The 16,006-nt window shown below is 42.1% G+C and overlaps 3 protein-coding genes across 9 annotated transcripts in view; 2 read left to right on the top strand and 1 right to left on the bottom strand.

Moving 5' to 3' along the window:
- LOC144091223 (multiple epidermal growth factor-like domains protein 11) overlaps positions 1-7,517 on the bottom strand; it is a 134,928-nt gene extending 127,411 nt beyond the window's left edge. For all 7 annotated transcript variants that reach the window (XM_077623429.1, XM_077623409.1, XM_077623446.1 and 4 more), the window contains exon 1: positions 7,346-7,517. The gene's annotated coding sequence lies outside the window, so the exon portion shown is untranslated. The remainder of the gene's footprint in view (positions 1-7,345) is intronic.
- Positions 1-16,006, top strand: part of dapk2a (death-associated protein kinase 2a) — a 127,782-nt gene that overhangs the window by 34,927 nt on the left and 76,849 nt on the right. The window lies entirely within an intron of this gene.
- dis3l (DIS3 like exosome 3'-5' exoribonuclease) overlaps positions 10,592-16,006 on the top strand; it is a 42,663-nt gene continuing 37,248 nt past the window's right edge. The window contains exons 1-2 of the mRNA XM_077623488.1: positions 10,592-10,845; positions 11,543-11,696. Coding sequence (XP_077479614.1) covers positions 10,713-10,845; positions 11,543-11,696 — 287 coding nt within the window. The 5' untranslated portion in view covers positions 10,592-10,712. The remainder of the gene's footprint in view (positions 10,846-11,542; positions 11,697-16,006) is intronic.

Here is a 16,006-nt window from a genome sequence, read left to right as displayed (position 1 = left end):
TGCAACACACAACTGTTTTTGAGCGGTGGGAAAAAAGCTACTGTACTCTTGGCTTAATATATCAACTGGCAAGCACATAAACTTGAACAGAGGGGGTAGGCAGAAGCAGTAATCGAGACTGAAACCTCACTGATTTTTCACACTGAGATTAAATGGTCTTGGTTAGGGTGAATTTGTTGCTCCTTTCAACTGACATCAATCAATCAGCAGAGGAATAAAAATAGAGCTATTTATTCGCCTGTGTTTTAAAGAGGACGCACGGGGGCCAGAAACTGTCAATTCTTTGGGTAGGTTGACACAGCTGACTAAGCTTTCAACAAACCGATAATAAACAACAAACATCTACCACATCCCTACTGTCTATTGTGGCAAATATCAAAGAATGTGCACAGCACGAATCGATGAAAGAAAAGTTGAATGTGTCACTTGAAATTAAGAGAGAATTTGAAATTTGTTAAATATGTGATCAGCCGCCTCAGTATCTGAGTGGTTAGCAAACCCAGAGTTTGCATGTTGTCAAATGTCAAAAGCCTTAATTTTCATTATAGAACAGCTGCGTATCATGAAATTAGTGGTGCTGCTCCACAAAGTGCGTGTTTCCTAATAAAAACATAAATAAGTAATTTAAAAAGTCACATTCGGGCAAGGTAATTCTAAAATATTGCACAATCTAAGATATTGCACATTGATATTGCACACCCAGAACTTATTGCACAGAAAGGATTGTGTGTCGTGCTAATGCAAGTTCAGAGCCCTAATGGCTCTGGGAAAAAACTGTCCCTAAGTCTATTTGTCCGTGTTTTGTGAGACCTGTAGCGTCTGCCCGGGGGCAGCAGCTGGAACAGGTTGTGGCATGGGTGGTAAGGGTCCCTAACAACATTCCCGGCTCTGCTGAAGTAGCGAGGGCTGGCAATGTCATCCAGTGAGGGCAGAGAGCAGCCGATGATCTTCTGGGCGGTGTTGATCACTCTCTGCATGGCTTTTCTGTCTGCTGCCGTGCTTCCAGCGCACCACACTGTAATGCAGTATGCCAGGATGCTCTCCACAGTGGCTCTATAGAAGGTTACCAGAAGCTTAGTGTCCAAGTTGTTTCTCCTGAGTACTCTCAGGATATGGAGTCACTTCTGGGCTTTCTTCACCACTGCTGTGGTGTTGGTAGACCAGGAGAGCTTGTCCGTGACATGGACCCCCAGGAATTTGAAGGACTGGACCCTGTCTACGCATACTCCATTTATGGGGAGTGGGGCCAGATCTGTGCTACGTTTGCGAAAGTGCAGGATAATTTATTTAGTTTTCGTGGTGTTTATTGTGAGATTGTTCACCAAACACCACGAAGACAGTTTGTTGACCTCATCTCTGTAGGCAGATGTTCTCCCTGTGCCTGCGTGTTTTTTCTCGGGGTTCCTCAGTTTCCTCTCACATTCCAAAAACATGCATGGTAGGCCGGTTGGACATTCTAAATTGCCCCAAGGTATGACAGTGAATGGTTGTCCATCTCCTTGTGCCCTGCGATCGACGGGCCACCGATTCAGGGTGTCCACTACCTCTGCCCCGAAGTCAGCTGGGATAGACTCCAGCACCCCCAGCTGCCCTTGTGAGGATAAGTGGTTCAGAAAATAAATGAATGAATATGTTATCAGCATTAAATCGTGATTGGGCACTTGGTCGTGTAATATAAATCTATAAATCCAGTCTCTATTGTCCATACTGTTAGAGTGTGGATGTGAGTATGAATGTGTGTGTGCCCTAATTCCTGATGTGTAAGCACTGCGACTGACTGGTGAAGCGTCCATCCTGTTTTATCTGATGCAAATGAATTGACTTTACATAATACACACAGCTATTGGAATGGCACGCTGAGTCCCAAGGTTATCTGTTATCAGGTGAGAGTTATGTGCAGAGACGACTGGTGGGAAATTAAGATGTCATAATTCAATGTACAAAGCCATGCTGAGAATAACTCAAACAAAATGCAACCTCATGATTCTTCTTGCCAAGAAACCTTTGACTTGGTGGACCACACACACTACTTTCCCAGGATCGGTCTACATACCTCAAAAACACAAAACCCACTGAACCCTTGATAGCAAGTTAAATACTGTGCATTTGTGTGTGATAAGTAAGAACACACTAATGATAGAAAGTCCAATGTATGTGTTTTGCTGCCAATTGTCCTGAGGCGAGTTAACATGGGGGAAGTCCATCACCCTACTTCCTGTCCACTCTTGAGTGTCCCAGAGGGCAAGAAGCACTCTCAAGTCTTTCATGTCACCATTCTATTTTTCCTTTTTTACTCCAATTTGTCTTTGTATTAGAATGAATAAGCGAGCCAGAGGGCCGCTGCCCTTAATGGTCTCTCGCTTTTACTCTTACTTCATGTCGTATTTGAATTTCATGATTTGCTATTTAGCCATTGCCTCATTACGAATAAAAGGGCTGGATCTTGGACTTCACAGCGACTTTAAAACTTCTTCCCCTGAGTGACCAGCTGATTGAACTCTATGAAACCAAAAGGAAGATTAATTTTTGTTTTGTTTTCTGATATAGAGATACGTATACCTTAAACAAAACATTCACACATCCACGCAAACAAGATGGAATTAATTTTTGTTTACAAATGCTGCTGGCTCAAGTCAATGAAACATCTATATAGTATATAGATGTTTCATTGACTTGAGCCAGCAGCATTTGTATATAATATATACTGTACTATAACATGTCCTTGAGAACCAACAGTCAGTGTTCACCCATTTATCAACCCTCATTACACATATTGATTTGACAACATGGAGGCTTCCCTGTTGAAAGGGTTCAGCAGACTGGAAATATATCGGATGCGTTGTCAAGGGTCAAAATATCGACGTAGGTATTATCAAGACCTACATTATGAACGACAAAACACAATAATATTTTGGTGGCGTGAATGTTTTTATTGTAACCCTTATTGGGTTGTCAAGTCTAAATGTTGTAGTCTTCCAATAATGATGACCATCCACTGATTTTAACAAATATCCTTGTACAAACTTAACATAGCACTATTAGCAGGCCAATATTTGTTTTTAGTAATAGTAATGTGGAAGCTTAAGCTTAAATTTTAAACAGGCAGGATCAATTTTCAGTTAGGTTGATGTTATATTTCAAACATGATTTTTATTAACTCTATAGTAAGTTACTAAGACTTTAAGGAGGATTAAATAAGTTTTTAATTTCATTCATTCATTTTCTGAACCGCTTTACCCTCACTAGGGTTGCGGGGGGTGCTGGACCCTAATATATTAAATATAACAATATAATAATTATATTAAGGGTGGCCCGGTGGCCTGGTGGACCGAGTGGTTAGCACGTCAGCCTCACAGCTCTGGGGTCCTGGGTTCAAATCCAGGTCATATAAATAAAGCAGTTCAGAAAATGAGATGAGACAAGAATAATTATATTATTATTGTTATTATTATTATATTATATACAGTCATACCTCTACTTACGAATGCCTTTAGGTGCAAAATTTGCAGGTTATGAACATTTTTACATGCAAATGAGTGACTCGAGATACGAAAAAGATCCTAGTTACGAAATCCCCCAAAAAGTAAATGCATTTCCTTATCCGTTATTTTATTTTGAAAATATTGCCGCGGATGCATTGATTCTGACTTTAGAACATCGCTACCCTCGACTGGGCTCTCAATTCATCGCTCTCATTCTATCTCATATAATGACAATAAAAGCATTCAAGTCAATTCAATTGGCTGTTTCACAACAACCACTATCCATGTTTCTACATACCTGTCCACTTCGAATATGCTTTATTTATTTTAAGACATTAATAAATGTCTGTTCCTCACACCTTTCATACAAAATTGGGACACTGACAAATTGAAGAGGGTTTAGTTGGTAGTTGTGTGAGGATCGCGGAACGAATTCGAGAATTTACATATAAAGTACACCTATAATTACAAAATTTTCAAGTTACGAAAAAAGTTCTGCAATCAATTAATTTCGTAAGTAGAGGTACTTTTATTGCAAATGAATAAGCAAACACATGAAAAAAATAGCAAAATCTTTCTGACAAACAAAGCTTAAAAGAAACAAAACAACAAAAGACCTCTCTTTCTATAGACACGTTCTAGTAAAATTTTGTCACAGTCTGTTGTCTGCGACGACTTGGTGTCTCCGCAGCAGCTGATTAAGCTAAAGTTGCAGGGCGGTGCAACAGAATTGGTACACACAGTACTTAAGGACAACTGCCACAATCAGCTAGCAGTCGGAGTACTGTGTTTTGCATTTTGCTTCTTGCCGTGTATTCATGACACCCTTCCGAGGCCTTACTGCCTTATTGTTGCATTTATTTTGCGATTATTTTGGTACTTTACATGCCAACTTGGTCGTGCTGTTTTTTTGGTTTTTTTGCTTTTTTACTTTTCCTTTTTATTTTATTTAAGGCTTTATTTTGTGAAGTGCTTTTTGTTATCACATTTTCCGTTACTGCACCCTCACTCCCATGTGTCCGCCCTTTTCCCTGCATTAGCGTTGAACTCCGCTTCGCTCACCCCAGGTATGGTCACATTTTTTACCTTAAAAAAAGATGACATTTTTCATGTAACTATTTATCGGAAGAATGGGGAATAACAAAGATACATAAAACATGATAAATATGTTGGTATGATGCAAACATCTACTAGTTGGAACCATCCCCCTGTATACCCGAAAGGCACACATGATTCAATAGCCTCATATTTCTAAACAAATAAAACGAGTACCGCATTTTCTGGACTATAAGTCGCACCTGAGTATAAGTCGCACGAGCTAGAAAATTCATAATTAAGAAAGAAAAAAAACATACATAAGTCGCACTGGAGTAATAAGTTGCATTTTGGGGGAAAATTTATTTAATAAAATCCAACACCAAAAACATACATGTCTTCTTGAAAGGCAATTTAAAATTAAAATAAAATAGGAACAACAGGCTGAATGTACGGTATACTAACGTTACATGACTGACATGCCTGGTAATCTCGATAACGACGAAACATATTAAGAGTTATTCAGATAACTCTAGCATAAAGAAAATGCTAACAAGTTTACCAAACTATCAGGTTCACTCCAAATCACTAAATGCAATGAAATCTTCATTAACGGCAATGTTGAAATTATCAACACAGGCATAGAGCGCCCTCTTGCGGTTTAGTGCAAAAATAACATGTGAAATGATATAATATGTTAATAATTTCACACATAAGTCGCACCATAGTATAAGTCGCACCCCCGGCCAAACTATGAAAAAAACTGCGACTTATAATCCGAAAAATACGGTAAGTATTTGGGGATGTTGGAAGCAATTTTGTTAAGACATCTGTCTCAGAAGTTGTGGGTTCAAGCATGGGCTCCAGATTTAATTTTTTGTGTTTGCTCATTTTTTCCTTGCCTTGTTGTGCCCCATGATTGACTGGCAATCAGTTCAGAAACCACCGCATCTTTTTGCAAAGTCAGCTGGGATAGGTCCCAATTTACCCGCAACCCTATTTCTGATAGGAAAAAGAACGGAAAAGGAAACTTTCTTGAGTTGATTGACCTAATCATGACTGCGTGCAAACGGAAATGGATCTGCTTGAAACAATGCGACAGTCAGAGCAAAAAGGCAAACTCATGCTTTATGAATTATGCACTGAAATAATGCATAAATGTCTTAGTATATATTAAACAATAAAAAAGCACTGACTCTCATGACAGAGAGCGGTGATTGGCCTTGAACAACTTTGATGACTTTGCTCTTTTCTCAAACTTGAAATCACACCCGCGGCGAATTAAAAAGATGAACAAACCTTGAGTGTTTCTAAAAATTACTCCTAATTGTAATAAATTGCCATCTTAGTTGAATCACACCATTCAGTGTATTATTATCCTAGCAACAGTGTCCGTGTGGACTGATTCTTTACATTAGCTTTGGCTCCGCCAAAAGAACCAACGGCATTAACTAGCAACCCTGCGTCAGCATCTTAAAACAGAATAACATTTAATTAAAGTAAAAGCTAAGGGAGTCGTCAAAAATTGCATTACTGTTATTGCAAGGGCACGTTATTGACAAATGTTTCTGTGACATACTGCAGGACACACTCACCAGAGCTTCTCAATAAATTGAATAACTTGACCAGAAATGAAAGCAGAAATTGAATGGAACTTTTCAAGCACTCGCCAGGCTTTGTCACTTCCTGTGTTATTTTCTACGTTCATGTTATTTGCTTCAGGGTCACTCAGAGAAATACTGAGAATGCTCTATTCATCTGACATGAGGTCCACTACCAGGGCAACCCAGCGGTTGAGTGGTTAGCGCGTCAGCCTCACAGTTGGGGGACCTGGGTTCAAATCCAGGTCGGTCCACCTGTGTGGAGTTTGCGTGTTCTCTGGGCCTATGTGGGTTTTCTCTGGGTACTCCAGTTTCCTCCCACATTCCAAAGACATGTATGTTAATCTGATTGAACACTCTAAATTACCCCTAGGTATGAGTGTGGCAGCGAATGGTTGTTTCTCCTTGTGCCCTGCGATTGGCTGGCCACCAATTCAGGGTGTCCCCCGCCTCTGGCCCAAAGTCAGCTGGGAAAGGCTCCAGCACCCCCCGCGACCCTAGTAAGAATAAAGCGGTTCAGAAAATGAGATGAGATGAGGTCAATTCCCTTGGAATCTAGGTACTCAAGTGATGGGGTCAACAACAACAAAACAGCCGTTGACCAGAAAGACACAGCCTGATAACAGTATTGCTCATGACCGCCATCTAGCGGCAATCGTGATTTCAGTAGCTGCGTTCAAGGCTGGGCGCTTCTTTGCCTCAGGGGGATCAATGACAGCCTGTCTGACATGAAACCGCAAGGGAATCAATGCAAGAACAACAACAATGACCGTCCTGACATGTCTCATTAGTATCATTACCGTTGAGCGCATTTTGTTGGAAAATTGGAACATTTTGTTTTTGAAGTCGTCAATATCAATCCCAAATCACTTAACTTTGGAGTTATAATTTGAGCCTTTCTGCTACGGATTATAAGGTTCCACTGACAAACTCCAAATACAGTATAGTAAAAAAAAACTAATTAAAATATGTAAAAGTGTCGTGTAAAAATGTATTACAAAAATATTTGGTTACTACAGATCAATTCGCTACTGGAAAACACTCTCAAGCACAAGCCAAATTCAACTGTTAAAAAAAGAAGATAAGGAAAATATGTAAAGTTTCCAGGGGGACAAATTCAGAGGATAGAGTTTGTACTTTTACATATAAATCCAGACCTACCCACTAATATAAAAATAAGGCGTGGGATGTAAAAATCCGACAGGAATATCATTTTTGAGCCCTTACCTTTACGATGCGTCCTCGATGAAGTAGTTAATTCTCGTGACTTCAATGGAAAGATTGAAAAATACTTGACGTTTTTAATTGTGTCAATATTTTTCTCCGAGAGAACGCAAAGTCATCGGAAGAAAACGGTCGTGTAGTTATGTGAACTTGTGCTCAATCAGTACTGCTGATGCTCTTGCTGCAGCCCGACTCGCGATGTTGCCAAAGAGCAAGAGGGGTGGCAAGATGAATCACCCCTTCTCTTCTGCTTTTTTGGCGTTTGATAAACCTATGCTGCATGGAATCCCAGCAGTGCCAAATATTTTTCATTTAAACTATTTTATTAGTATTTTTTTATTACAGTTTCATTATTTTTCTTCATGTTTATTGATTTTTACATTTTGGCTGAGCTGGGATTTGATGACAATTTGCTAAAATTTATAAATGCATTTGATTGTAAATATACATTTGATTTGGTACTCATTCATTCATTCCTTTTCCAAACTGCTTATCTTCACAAGTGTCGCAGTGGGTGCTGGAGCCTATCCCAGCTTACTATGGGCACCAAGCAGGTGACACCCTGAATTGGTGGTCAGCCAATCACAGGGCACAAGGAGTTGGACAAGTATTCACGCTCACACTCAAGAGCAATTCAGAGTCTTCAATCTGTATGTTTTGGGGATGTGTGAGGAAACCGGAGTACCTTGAGAAAACCCAGCAAGCACAGGGATAACATGCAAACTCCACACGGTAAAGACCGACCTCGGATTGAAGCCTCGCCCCCTGATCCTAATTCATTTGAATTGAAAAACCTAGTAAATCGAGGGGCGGCCCGGTGATGCGAGTGGTTAGCGCGTCGGTCTCACAGCTCTGGGGTCCTGGGTTCAAATCCAGGTCACGTCCACCTGTGTGGAGTTTGCATGTTCTCCCTGTGCCTGCGTGGATTTCCTCCAGGTACTCCGGTTTCCTCCCACATTCCAAAAACATGCATGGTGGCTGATTGGACACTCTACATTTCCCCTAGGTATGGGTGTGAGCGTGGATGGTTGTCCGTCTCCTTGTGCCATGCGATCGGCTGGCCACCGATTCAGGATGTCCCCTGCCTCTGGCCCGGAGTCAGCTGGGATAGGCTCCAGCACCACCCACGACCCTAATGAGGATAAAGCGGTTCAGAAAATGAGATGAGAGATAATAAATCGAGGTTTTCATGGGCCCTTTCTCCCACCTGGATTCTGGGTAGTGAGTTCCACTTTTGCACTCAATGACGCACACTTGATTGTTGTCTTGCTTATTTGCTGAGGATTTTTGCCAAATCCGCAAATTGCTCCAAACTCCAAATGCTCACACTTTTTTGCTCCAAGATCAGGGCAAAGTAGACACATCTCATTACCAACAAAGAACACCGAAACGAAGCTGTTCAACATTAAAAGAAAGCCTCAACAAGCAGCTGTGACAGGTCTTTTATGTTAGACAAGGGTGTCTGCACCACACTTTTAGATCCTGATGAGACCTGAACGATTGTTAAATATTATTTATGTAATACATTATTAGACATGCATATGACAAAAAAGTATGAGATTGCGGTGGGGACATTGCGATGTCGCGGTTCAAATGAGACATTGTTCAGGTCTGAAGATGTTTTAAGCGGTAAGCCATTGAAAGATGGATCCAACCACAACTCAGACAAAGGGAATCAAAATGCACAATAGTATTTATTTTACAAAGGGAGTACGCCAAAAAAGTATCACAAGGTATAACAAAAAAATGCACGTCCGAGTCGGCCAATAAACGTATGACGCAAAGTACCATAATAATTGAAGAACAATACTACACTGCAGAAAAAACGCAGGTAACATAAGGAATAAGAAAAAACAGCACAACTGAGTCGGCAAATAAACTAAGGCCGCTAAGTACCTGCGATAGAGCAAGGGTATGGAACCTTTGGAGCGTATTGCTCTCTGTTAACCTTTTTTTTCCATTCATTTTGAAATTATTAAAAGGGCACACATTTTCATTTATTTTTACTTTTCAATTCTGAGTACGGCTCTTAAGGAATAACATTTGAAAATATGAATTTTTTATGTCTCTCTCTCTGTCAAAAATGTTTCTGACCCGTGCGCTAGAAGTAGAGTTGGCGCCACAGTGATATGCCAACGCAAAGCTATTTGGTGCCTTCGGGTTCCCTAGTGGGTGCTAAATTTTAGCTTACAGGTTAACGGCGGCTTGAGTGGTGAGCATGTCGGCCTCACAGCTCTGGGGTCCTGGGTTCAAATGCAGGTCGGTCCACCTGCGTGGAGTTTGCATGTTCTCCCCGGGCCTTCGTGGGTTTTCTCCGGGAACTCTAGGCTGATTGGACACTCTAAATTGCCCTTAGCTATGTGTGTGAGTATGCTTGGTTATCTGTCACATTGTGCCCTGCGATCGGCTTCCGATACAGGGTGTCCCTTGTCTCTGGCCCGAAGTCAGGTGGGAAAGGCTCCAGCACCCCCCGCAACCCTAATGAGGATAAAGCAGTTCAGAAAATGAGATGAGATGAGACATTCCTTAATCCTCACCCTGAATTGTTGGCCAGTTAATCAAAGGGCACAATGAACAACCCCTCACGATATATGTATATTAGAAATGCATTGAAATAAAAATGTTAAGCACTTCTTTGCGACAGTTTTCTCACATTTGTTACGACATAATATGATTTGTATAAGTAGTTTCACGTTCTCAAGGTCTCGTCTTAGAATTTGGGTTTGTGTGTTTTGTTTTGTAAAGAAAAGAAACATTCATTCATTCATTTTCTGACCCACTTTATCCCCATTAAGTTCGCAGGGGGTGCTGGGGCCTATCCCAGATGACTCCGGGCCAGAGACGGGGGACACTCAGAATCAGAGGCCAGCCATCCATACTCACACTCATACCTAGGGGCAATTTAGAGTATCCAATCAGCTTACCATGCATGTGTTTGGAATGTGTTAGGAAACCAGAGTACCCAGAGGAAAACCACACTGTCCGAGGGAGAAATGCATACTCCACACAAGTGGACAACCTGGATTTGAACCCAGGACCCCAGAGCTGTGAGGCCGACACGCTAACCACTCGTACCACCGGCCACCCCAAAGAAAAGAACCATATAAAAAAATTAAAATAAGAATTTAGGTCAGATTCTGTATTAACTTCACTGACTGTATTTATACCAACTGTATTTACTGACTCTTGTTTAGTAGCTTTTTGTCCATTAGTACATGAATTCATTTTGACGCAAGGCTGTGACGTCATTCCGTCGCACTTCCTCCAAGTTAAGCTAATGTTTTTCCGACACTGTTTTCCTCACACTACAGTGGAAGAGCTACCAGAGTATAATAGACATGTACATGTGGCTCTATCTTAAGTCCACAAGATGATTAAGACGGAAAAAATTCTGCATTTGAAGAGCAGTCGGGGACGAAAGGTCCGTGTTGTCCGCGAACATTACGTGAGGGAGCGAGTTCCATGCTACAGCGCTCTGTGTCAAGATGGTTGTGACAACGGTGGTAAGCGGAAACTAAATAGTAAACGGGCTTGTATTTAAGGAAAGCACTCGCGCTGCAGTGCTTTATGTACAAAGTCTCATCTCATCTTCTGAACCGCTTTATCCTCACTAAGGTTGCGGGGGTGCTGGAGCCTATCCCAACTGATTTCGGCCCAGAGGTTGGGGACACCCTGAATTGGTGGCCAGCCAATCGCAGGGCATAAGGAGACAAAAAACAACTCACGCTCACATTCATACCTAGGGGAATTTAGAGTGTCTAATCAGCCTATCATGCATGTCTTTGGAATGTGGGAGGAAACCGGAGTACCCGGAGAAAACCCAGGCCCGGGGAGAACACGCAAACTTCACACAGGTGGACCGACCTGGATTTGAACTCGGATCCTCCACTGTGCGGCCTACACGCTAACCACTCAGCTGCCTGGCCGCCCTATGTACAAAGTATCAAAATAAAACGTGATTAAAAACAAACATTACAATATGATGTAGCTAACGCTGTCATTTTAGCTCGTATTTTGGATTTAAAATGTTTGCGTTCAAATGTAAATGATTTTCCGTGTCTGCAGATGGCATAGTTGCGCTGTGGTATATAGACAATCTATAGAAAATGAATGGCATTAATGTTTTATTCCAACATCTTTTACTAAATCATCCAGTGGCAGGGAAATCTTAATCTTCTGAATCTCTTCCTCCTTTCTCAGATAGCAAGGTGTTGCCTGGAGATTTAACCCATTATGTGGTTCCTGATATCGGAGTGGTGGTTGACTACCAGGAGATCTTGGAGTTCAGAGAGCTGCAGGGTATTGTCTTCACTCAGACAGCCTGCCAAGCGGTCCATCACTGCAAAGGACGTAGGTGCGTGCACTGACTCTTTTTAATCTTCAAGCAACTGTGTAGATTATTAAAAAGGTGGGTCAGTTGGATCAAATGCATCCCACCAGAAAGAATCTTGTTTAAAAAAAACTTTTTTTATGACATGTAAAATTGAAACAGCATATATTTCTAAAGTAGACAAAGTTACACTAAGCAGACACTTTTAAATGTGAGAATTGTTTGTTTTAGCTAATCTGATATTTCAAATAGACATCCATTCATTGTGATGTCAATTATACTCATAATGTTGTTTACATTCGAGTCGCTATTTAAATAGTCATAGATACAGATTTTGCTCGGAAATAATTTTTTAAAAAGCAGACTTCTGTATTTTTCTCCCCTACAGCTATTGCTGTAGGTTGGTCTATGATTTGGTAGGTTAAAGCGTTCTATCCGAGCATCGGCACTCCTGGATGTTTCAGCGAGACAATTCCAAACCACATTCTGTGTGTTTTACAAAACGCATGGCTTTGTAGCCGGCCTGCCCCTCAATTAAAATCTGGTGCATTATCAACCGTAAAATACGATAACAGTGGTCCCGGACTTTTGAACAGCTAAAGCTGTACGACAAATAAAGAATAAGTAAGAAATGCTTTACCACTGAGTGCCTTCAGTTAGTCCTGGGCGATAAATTGAACATAATATTTGGCAACATGAATAATAAAAACGTTCGATAAAACTCAATAGATTTAAGATGTAGTAATTATAACACTCGGACACCATAAAGAACGTGGCCACTATGTGACATGAACGCCAGTTCCCGACCAACATCAACATTCAGGAGATGAAGAAGATGGTGAGGAACAGCTATTCATTTAGCAGGGATAGCAGTCGAGCAGTCGACTCAGATCATGAAACCGAAAATAATTTAACACAGATAAAATAAGCTATTATTTTAATTCTTCCGGTTTACAGTGCAGTTGAATCAAGATGGCGTAATCCGTAGCGATGGTATGAATTTAGAGTCATTTAAATTGAAAATTTGGTACTTTTGCGAAATGGTTGCTTAAAAAAATTTAAGTGACAATCTTTGGGATTTCCGAAGTTTAGGGAGGTTGTCCGGAGTCCCGGAGTTTACGTTGTATTTCTGGGTAAACTCTGGAAATTCTGGAGTAGTTGGCAGCTCTATCATATGCTTTCCTTCTGCCCCGGGTAGCTGCCCCTGCTTTCCCTGAAGGGAAAAAAAGCAAAAGTGCGGATACCGGGCGGGCCTAGCTGCTAAGCTAAGGCAGCAACCACACCGAGCACCGCTTCCGAGTATCTTCTTGACCAACGCGAGATCCATCACCCACAAAATGGACAATTTAGAACTTCAGATTGGTACCAACAGCTTTGTCAGGAACTGCAACATTATTTTCATCACGGAAACGTGGGCACACCCATTAAGCCCCGATGCCGCGGTATCGCTAGCTAGCCGGACGCTATTCCGAAATGATCGTTCGAAAGAATTAACAGGGAAAAGCAAAGGGGGGGACTTTGCATGTACATACACAATGAATGGTGCTGCAACAGTAGGATCATTAACACTCACTGCTCCCCGGATTTAGAGCTATTGGCAGTACGGTGCAGGCCCTTCAATCTACCTAGAGAGCTAACGATTGTCATTGTAATGGCGGTTTATATCCCACCGGATGCTAACGTTAGCACGGCACTTAGCCTCCTGCTAACGGCTGTAAACAAACAGCAGCTTGACCACCCCAATGGAGTCTTTATTGTCGCTGGTGACTTCAACAAAGCATGTTTAAAGACTGTTCTGCCTAAGTTTATCCAGTATGTGAAGTGTCATACCAGAGGAGATAAAACTCTAGACCATGTTTATTCTAATATCAAACATGCTTATAGAGCCACACCCCTCCCTCACGTAGCTGGATCCGACCATCTCTGCCTGTCCCTCACCCCGGCATACACCCCACTCCGGAGGCTAACAAGGCCACAAATAAAGATAATAAAAACATGGCCCGAGGAAGCCCTTTCTTAGCTGCAGGACTGTTTTTCCCGCACCATTTGGGAACTTTTTGAACACCACAACCTCCAGGACTACACGGACACTACTTTCCTACATCAAAAACTGCACGGATAACGTCACTGTTAATAAACGGATACAGGTTTTTCCTAACCAAAAACCCTGGATGACCAGTGAGACAGGTATTCATCAAATGCCGCAACACCACCTTCAGGTCAGGGGACAAGGTACAATACAGCGCTGCCAGAGCAGAGCTGAAGAGAGGCATTAAAAAGTCCCAGGCAGCCTATACAAGGAAAATTGAGGAGCACTTCACAGGAAATAACCCAAAAAAGATGTGGCAGGGAATACGACATAATACCAATTGCAATGACAATAATGTGTCTGTTAACGCAGATGCCTCACAAGCAGAGGAACTGAAACGTTTCTTTGCCCGCTTTGAGACTGACAAATCAGACCCAGTCTCAACACATCCACCACCACCACCCTGCATCAGTACACTGGAGCTTCAGGAACATGAAGTGAGACCGGTACTGCCGACTGTGAACACCAGGAAGGCTGCTGGCCCTGACGGAGTACCTGGGAAGGTGCTCAAAGCCTGTGCTGACCAGCTGACTGGTGGTTTCACAAAAATCTTCAATTGTTCCCTGCAACAATCCATCATCCCATCCTGCCTGAAATCTGCCACCTAAAAAGCCAACCATTGACAGCCTGAATGATTATAGGCCTGTTGCACTTACGCCTGTGATCATGAAGTGCTTTGAAAAGTTGGTCGCCCGCCATATCAGGGATACAATCCCTCCCTCAGTTGACCCTCACCAGTTTTCCTATAGAGCAAATAGGTCCACTGAGGACGCCATCGCCGTAGCTCTACACACAGCACTGTGCCACCTGGAGCACCATGGAAACTACGTGAGGATGCTTTTCATTGACTATAGCTCAGTCTTCAACACTATAATACCGGACATTCTGGCTGAAAAACTCTCCCACCTTGGACTATCCCAGGGTTGGGCAAACTTTTCGGCCCGGGGGCCATATTGACTTTAAAATTTGACAGACGGGCTGGGTCAGCACAAGATACGATACATATAAAAAACTGCATCCGTTAACAGTACATATGACACATAAACAGAAAAAACGGACTAAAGTATGAACATACTCATCACTCATCTGGGATTTATGGGGTGCTTTCTTGGTTTTCATCAGACTAAAGGTCTGTTCACACACGTATGTAGAGCCGAACAACACCAGAATCCTCTGTGCCATCTTCTGGATGTTTGGAAATTTGGCTGCACTTAATGAAGCATAAAACTCAGAGACTTTCAGGGAGTTGAACTTGTCACATTGGAGATCAATCAGTTCCAACTGCAACTCCTGTGGAACCGTTTCCGGGTCTTGTGAGAAAGGACATAACACCAGCTGTCAATTTTTCCTAAATCACAAAACCGACAGCAGAATTGCTCATGCAGGTCATCCAATGATTTCCTGTATTTTTTCAAAAGCAGGGGCCTCTTTTAACGCAACCAGTGTGGGGAAATGAGCAAATGACTTGTCTGATATTTGCTTGAAAAATAAAACCAGCTTGGTTTTGAAGGCGGAAGGTTTGCTTGCATTTCATGCACAAACTGTTTTTTCTCTTGTAGCTTCACATTCAGCTCGTTCATGTGTCAGGATGTCCACAGTAAAAGTTAAATCTTCAGAAATGTGTCAGTATTCTCAAGTAGCTCCCACACACATTTACATACTTTTACTAGGCTAGTGCGCCATCTATCGGGGAAACGAGGGTATTCCAGGAAAATGAATGAGGTCATTGATTTTTACTATAATTTGGACAACGTCGGCGGGCCGGATTAAAAAGCCTAATGGGCCGTAGTTTGCCCATGTCTGGACTATCCTCTTCCATCTGCTACTGGATTAAGAACTTCTTAACCAACCGTCCACAAACTGTTAGACTTGGTCCCCACCTCTCTTCCTCCATTACACTGAGCACTGGCTCCCCTCAAGGCTGTGAACTAAGTCCTCTTCTGTACTCCCTGTACACATACGACTGTACACCGACCCACCAGTCTAACTCCATCAATTATGCCGATGACACCACTGTGGTCGGACTCATATCTCAGGAGGGGATGAGTCGGCCTACAGAGATGAGGTCAACAAACTGTCTTTGTGGTGTTTGGTGAACAATCTCACACTAAACACCACGAAAACTAAAGAAATAATCCTGGACTTTCGCAAACGCAGCACAGATCTGGCCCCACTCCTCATAAATGGAGTATGCGTAGACAGGGTCCAGTCTTTCAAATTCCTGGGGGTCCACGTCACGGACAAG

The sequence above is a fragment of the Stigmatopora argus genome, chromosome 2 (assembly GCF_051989625.1).
Source record: "Stigmatopora argus isolate UIUO_Sarg chromosome 2, RoL_Sarg_1.0, whole genome shotgun sequence".
In the NCBI taxonomy this organism is placed as follows: Eukaryota; Metazoa; Chordata; class Actinopteri; order Syngnathiformes; family Syngnathidae; genus Stigmatopora; species Stigmatopora argus.
Note: the sequence above shows the minus strand (reverse complement) of the source record. Positions and strands in the feature narration are given on the sequence as shown.